The sequence below is a fragment of the Lactuca sativa genome, chromosome 3 (genome assembly GCF_002870075.4).
Source record: "Lactuca sativa cultivar Salinas chromosome 3, Lsat_Salinas_v11, whole genome shotgun sequence".
Classification (NCBI taxonomy): Eukaryota; Viridiplantae; Streptophyta; class Magnoliopsida; order Asterales; family Asteraceae; genus Lactuca; species Lactuca sativa.
Window position 1 is genome coordinate 132,004,524 of NC_056625.2, and position 7,361 is coordinate 132,011,884.

Below are 7,361 nucleotides of genomic sequence, written 5' to 3' on the forward strand. Positions count from 1 at the left end.
TTTATGTGTGTATTAAAGCTAATGCATCTCATTGAGTGTAACATAGTTTTTTTTTCAAGAAAACTACACCTAACGATACAAGTATGGTAGATACTTGTACACTTCATTTCAGGATCGTTAACCAACTATTAAATTTTAAGGAAAATATGGGTTTTTCCTGGATAACTTAACTTTTCATAAACAGGCTGTTTAACAAAGGGATAATCAAACTTCTTGTATAAGAAAATATGGGATTTTCTTGGGAAACAACTTTTCATAAAACCAAAGGAACATTTTCTTTCACCAGAATCAACCGCTTATGAACTCACCAGCTTTATGCTGATATTTCTAAAACTGCTTGTATTCTTAGGTCAACCATAGACAGGTATTTCTGCCAACTTTTGGAGAAGACGGAGCATATAGAAGTCTCGTCTTTACTTTTGATTATGATGATATATATATAAACTATGTTTTCAATGTTTTTAAACAAATGTAAATATTCTTATTGTAATGTAATGGTTGTGTTTACTATGCTTACTATGTACAATGGTTGTGATACTACACATGACGTCCTCCGCCCCGGAACGTTTCCGCCACCGATTTCGGGGTGTGACAGTTGTGCTTGATCAACATTTTTTGCAAAATCCATCCCACTTTTCTCTTCATTGAACTTGAAATTTTCAATTACAATCGAATCATCATAAATACTTTTCTTGGTGGATATCATATATTGGGCAATACCAGTTCTATTTTTGCTATTGCATCTAGTTAAATGATTTCTCAAGTGGGTTGTTCCAGGTTCAGAGCCAAGAACAAGTACCTTATGACAATACTTGCATTTGGCACCATTACTCCCATCTTTCTTCTTTATTTTATCAAAGCCTTCCCACACATCAGATGTTAATTTTCTTTTCTTGGCAAAACTCTCATCTTTGTCATCAACAGTCACTTGAGTTTCGACATCTATGTCTACAACATTCTGAGTACCATTTGTGTTCATATCATTATCATCCATCTTGCATTAAACTTGATAAAGCAATAAGAAATAATATAAATATATTAGCAACACTAAGCAATAAGAAATATGGCGATCACATATCCACAAGAAGAAAAAATCATGTATTTGATCTAATTCCATAAACAAGCAACAACCAGTAGGGTAAATTTGATCAAATCCAATATGAACCTAATTTCAATTAGAAACATATAACAATGAAAGAAAGGGAAAAAACAATTTCAGTTTAGAAACTTTTTTTATGTTTTTTTTTCAAATAATTTCAACATCAAAGGCATTGTTGTATGTTCAATACATCGACAAATAGAATATGAAACTGATTAAGTAATGTCGATTATAAAACACAAAATACAATTTCAATTAGAATGGGCAACAACAATTTCAGTTAGAAACCTCAAAACTCGATTTCAGAAAATTAGAAAACCAATTATTGTAGTCGTTTGCGGTCAAATAGAATATGAACCTGATTAAGTAATGTCGATCACTGGAGTCGAAGTCAATTGCAAAAGTGAAGACGAAGTCACGCAGATTTCAATTAGAAATCAATTTAACAAAACAACTATTAGAAGGAATCGGAAATTTAGAACGTAAAGACTTAAGTTTACAGAGCCGAGAATATGTCCTCGAGAATGTCTCCTCGATTCTAGGACTCCTTCCTATCCTGTAAATGGTAAATGGTAATTAACAAAATAACAAATAGAAATCATAAATATATAATATAAACAATAAATTTATATTATTAAAATATACACGGGGCAGGTTATAAAAGGATCGGATCGGTAGTGATACATACCCTACCCTTTTAATAAAAGAGTTAACAAGTACGGGTCGCTAACGGGTAAACGGATCATAAATCACAATCCAAACCCTTATAATTTTTACGGGTTCGGATTGGATCAGGGTCAAAACCCGTTCCATTGTCAGGCCTACCTGTAGGTGATGAATTACGAGTTTAGACGATGTTGTAACTACGTATTCATGCGATGATACTCTAACCCTTACTGGACACGTACTGGGTGAGTAATCCCCGAACCAGTACTGTCTATGCGATGTAGGCGACGATCCTTAGGAAAAGTTCTTATGAACAAACATATAAGGAAATGTGATGTAAGGAGATGAGAGGTAAATACGATGTAGGAGATGGACCCTTAGGATAAATCTTTAGGGAAGATTAAATAAAGAAAATGAGGATGGGTAATCGGGTTAATTGTTTGACATGAAATATGTGAAGAAACAAATTAACTATATTATTGTGGGTTGAAAACCCTATGTACTCATCAGGTTTCCTAACCTGCCCCACTCAGTTTATTTGTATCATAGGTATCGATACGAAGACACATCACACTGAGAGATTAAAGGAGATGTAAATCATTAGTGTAAATGAATGTAAGGTCTGTTTATGCTTATGTTTCTGTATTGACAATGACATCCTAAAGTTTTAATATAAACAAAATACATTTCTTCGGAAATGCTTTCATAATATATTTATCATGTTTTCTGGGAACAAGTTCCGCAATATTATTCTTTAAAATGAATACTCTGATTTTTAAATAAGCATAAATAAAATTTGTAAAATAACCGTGAATTTGGAGATGTCACACCAGCGACATAACAAGCAAAGGAGGAAATCGGTTTGTAGTCGATGGTGGTGGGCGGATGGGGTGGAGAAGCAGTAATATTAACAATTGATTGGGTCATCCTTCAAAAGTGAAGTGTAATCGGATGAAAAGAGCGGAGATATATGGGGTAGAAGTAAAGCAGGAAGAGAATCGACGATGAGTAGAAACAGTGGTGTCTATTGTGGGTATTGAATTGAAGCGAGGACGGCTAGCGGTGATCGGTGGAGTTAACCACGGCTGAGGAAACTAAACCATTAACAATCGACTGAACCCTAATTGAATGCAAAAACCCATTTGGGGTCGATCTATGCCCTTTATGGAAGGAAGAAAGAGAATGAGCGGTGGTTGGAAGAAATTGGAAGGTCGTAAGAATTAAAGCGGTGATGTAAGGAGAATTAAAGGGGATGCTACTTGTGTAAGCATCTTATTGGAGAATAAAATGGTGGAGAAGAAGAAGCGGACACGTATTGTTCAACCACCACTTCATTAACCATTGACCAGGGACGTATATCTGGCCACAATTAAAAAAGAAAGAATTAGACCAATAGGAACATGAGGGTAGAAAAGAAAAAATAAGGAAAATGACTAATATGAAAAGCCAATAAAAGAAAGTTGAACATATGATAGGTAAACATGTGGATCATAGTTGTCAAAAGGCTATATATATATATATATATATATATATATATATATATATATATATATATATATATATATATATATATATATATATATATATATATATATATATAGGAAAAGTGAATATGTGGTTGTTATTTACATAAGCTTAAGTATAAAACATTTAAAACGATTTAGTTTTAAATAAAAAAGTCCAATTTCATTTTCTCTTAGTTTTGTTTTAATATAATATCATTGAATTAAGTTCAATTATGGAATAAAAAAGATTAATTATATATATTTTTATTGCAAATAATTATTGAAGTTTGTAGAGAAAATAAAAAATCAATATTTTTTAACAAATATAATTCAAACGTTTTGTCTTTAATTAAAAAACTATATTAAAAAACCAATATTTAGTTTTCATTTAAATTTAATAGGGTTGATTAAATGGTTACGATTTTTAATGTTTTAAGTTCTTAGATACAATGAAGGAAAAAAAACATAAATTTGATCGATTTAGTAAGTCACATGATTAAGAAAGAATAGTAAAAGAGATATCATGATTAGTGTGGATATAAAATGATCAAAACTACATTGTTTGGAGGGTTCTACATTGTTTGTATAAATAGATATTGGGATGATCACGAAATCAAATATAATATGAGTTCATAGACAATAGGAATAAACTAAAAATGAAAGAAAAATGTGTTGTTTAATCAAAATGAAGTCAATTTTGATGGTTCTATACCTAACATTATATACATGACAACCACATATTCACTTTTCTATATATATATATATATATATATATATATATATATATATATATATATATATATATATATATATATATATATATATATATATATATATAGAGAGAGAGAGAGAGAGAGAGAGAGAGTTAGATTATTTTGTTTTTACTATCTATTGTGTGTATGTATGATTGATTCTGGACCAATCATTTTAGTTATTTTAAGAAAATAATTAATACATATTACATGTTGAAAACATTTGAACCTATATATATATATATATATATATATATATATATATATATATATATATATATATATATATATATATATATATATATATATATATATATAAACGGTTTCGGCAAGTAGTGGTTCTAAAAAAATGAGAACCAGAAACGAAACTGCTTAAGAAGGTACCGTAACTAGAACCGTCTTAAACAGTTCTGGTTCCAAAACGGATGATTTCGGTTCTGAAATTGGATATCCACTTTCGATTCTCATCCCTAATGACATTTGTGTCATCAAATTTTCATTAACTTTTATTTGATAAAAAACTTTTTTCACAACCTTCTCAATGTTTAGCATTCCTAAAAGTTTTTTTTTTAATTAATTAATCTCTCATTTATCTATTTTAAATATTTTATTAAATCATCTTTTATAATTTATCATTTTTAAATACTCTTCGTATTTCGAAAACATAAAACGTGATACAAGTTTCACAATAGTATATGGTTATAAAAATATAAAAGATAATATAAAATATTATGTGATAGCGTACTGTTTTATACTATTTTATAGTTTTTTTTTTTTATTTTAAAAGTTTTCAAAATCACTTTAAAAGATAAAACTTTTATAACTTATATTCATATTTATTTTGTATATTTAATCTAATAGATTATCTAATATATAATACTACAAATATTTAATATGTATAAACTTATATGTTATTCAATATTGGTATTCAAATCGTAAAAAAGAAATTAAGAAAAAAAATATATCATTCAAAAACTTATATGATAAATAAAAAACTTATATGATAAAAGATGCTCAAAAACAAATTCAACTCAAATAATGCCAAAAGTATATAAAAGCGCCACAAACACCCTCAATAGAAGACGAGTGTTCCACTTCAAAATGGTCTGGATGTCTTCCATATACTCCTCATTCCAAGCTTTCTCTCCTCTTATCTCTCTTTAATTTTCTTCTTCCTCCATGAAATCTCTACAAATTTGATGTCATTTTCGAATGCCATGGATTTCAGTATGTCAAATTTCAGTGAAAACCCGAATAACAACCACAAGATTCACGAATCTTGGTTCTTGAATCACAAAAGATCAGACCCCGACCCACATCTTGATCAACGACCCATCAAAACTTCCCGACCCGACCCATACAACACGACAATGTCAATGTCCATGAGACCTTCTTTCAAGAATGAAAACCAGATGTCGCTGTTGTCTTCCTATCACACACCACCTGCTTACATTGAAAATGGAGGTATTAATCTTTTACATCGAACTTAACACCCAAATATAATCTTCCATTGAAACTTGAAAAAGTATGCCTTTTTATGCAAATTCATTTGAGGGTTTTGTTTGTGTAATCTTTTCGAAAGGACCCTTTACACCTTCTCAATGGATGGAGCTCGAACACCAAGCTTTGATCTACAAATATCTTGTCGCGAATGTCCCTGTTCCTTCGCTTTTGATCAATCACATCAAGAAATCACTCGACCCGTTTGTGTTTTCCGGGTCGTCTTCAACCTCAAATGCACCTAGTTTATGTAAGGAGCTTCTTATATATATATTCTTGTATTTATTAGCTCATTCGTAGTTAAAGTTTGTTTTTTTTTTTGGAATGGAAGATGGATGGGGAGGTTTCCGGTTAGGTTTTCCGGCGAACAATGATCCAGAACCAGGGAGGTGCCGGAGAACAGACGGGAAGAAATGGCGGTGCTCGAAAGAAGCTGTACCTGATCAGAAATACTGTGAAAAACATATCAATAGAGGTCGTCATCGTTCAAGAAAGCTTGTGGAAGGCAACAATGGTGCTCCGGCGACTGACGGTGGCGGTGGAATCAACAACCAGTTCAAGAACTTGCAATTACAACCCCAGAATGGTTCCATGAACAGGTGAAATAAAGAAATCATTTTGATGAACAAATGTTTAATTTCTTGTTTAACTTTTACAAAATTCCGATGGTGGTGTAGGCCGGAAGAACATAAACCGCAGTGGAACACCCAACTGACGATGTCCATGGATTCTTCTTCGGATTTCTCATCATCTTCAAATTCGATTCCAGATTCATGGAAGAGTTCAATGGGTGGTCCATTAGGGGAAGCTTTGAAAACTTCTAATGGAGGAAACAGTAATCGTCATTCATGGTGTTCGTATTCACCCACCGGAGTCTTTTCACGTTCAAATAGCAGCTCCGGTAGCAGTCCGAGAGGTAACCAGGAGGATGGCGGCGGCGATGAAATGCTGTTTTTGACACATGCAGTGACTTCAGCTTCTTTTCAATCGTCAAAGTAAATAGTGATCAAGTCTCATGCCTTTTTTAATTTTTAGTCACATCTTTTATGTGCTTAGTCACATGTTTTATGATCTTTAATTTATTGTGTACATTTTTAACCACTAGGAAATTGATTAATGGGTGTATTAGTCAATGTTCTGTTTTTCGTCCACCTATTTCTTCAAGTAAATCGACCACTATGTTCATCTTGATATTGAAAATTGATATGGATATGAAAATGTGTTGAGATGAATTGTGGGTGCTGCATATATGAAGGGTGTTTCTGAGATTTCAGAGGCTTGTGCGAAAATTAAATTGAGGCATCATAAAAAAAAAATCCAAAACTTGAAATTGATAACAATGATTGGTAATTTCGGTATATATGAGTATCATATACAGTCTTCACTCGTTAGAAAGAAACTGAAGCTATTATAAACAGTTTTTAAAGAGAAGACATGGAATGGATATGCATGTACTACATCCATGCATCTTTAAACTATGACCAAAATGTTTGACAATCGTTTATCCCCTTACGTGCTAGATTTCTTAGTTGTGTTTTATTATTGACAAAACTCTAAATTTGGTCCTTGTGGTTTGCGAAAAACTTTGGATGGGGTCCAAAGACTTTTCAACTTGCATAACAAGTCCAAAATAAAGATTTTTTTTTGGGTTTTTAGTCAATTTCGTCTTAGTCCGTTCGTTTGGAGCCGTTAGGACCATCACGTGTCCTCCATGGGAAGGCATTTTGGTCTTTTTGCTTCCCACCCTCTGTTGTCACCACTTCAATTAATTAGTTGTATTATGCATTAATTTTGCAGACTGTACTTCACTCCTTCATCTTCTCTCACACCTCGTTCATC

The 7,361-nt window shown here is 32.0% G+C and overlaps 1 protein-coding gene across 1 annotated transcript; it reads left to right on the plus strand.

Annotated features, from left to right (window-relative positions):
• Positions 1-5,091: 5,091 nt before the first annotated feature.
• On the plus strand, positions 5,092-6,722 carry LOC111903118 (growth-regulating factor 7). The gene is made up of 4 exons (XM_023898906.3): positions 5,092-5,486; positions 5,605-5,772; positions 5,854-6,121; positions 6,200-6,722. The coding sequence occupies exons 1-4, from the start codon at positions 5,222-5,224 to the stop codon at positions 6,519-6,521; spliced, it is 1,023 nt and encodes a 340-aa protein (XP_023754674.1). The 5' UTR covers positions 5,092-5,221; the 3' UTR covers positions 6,522-6,722.
• The last annotated feature ends 639 nt before the right edge of the window (positions 6,723-7,361 follow it).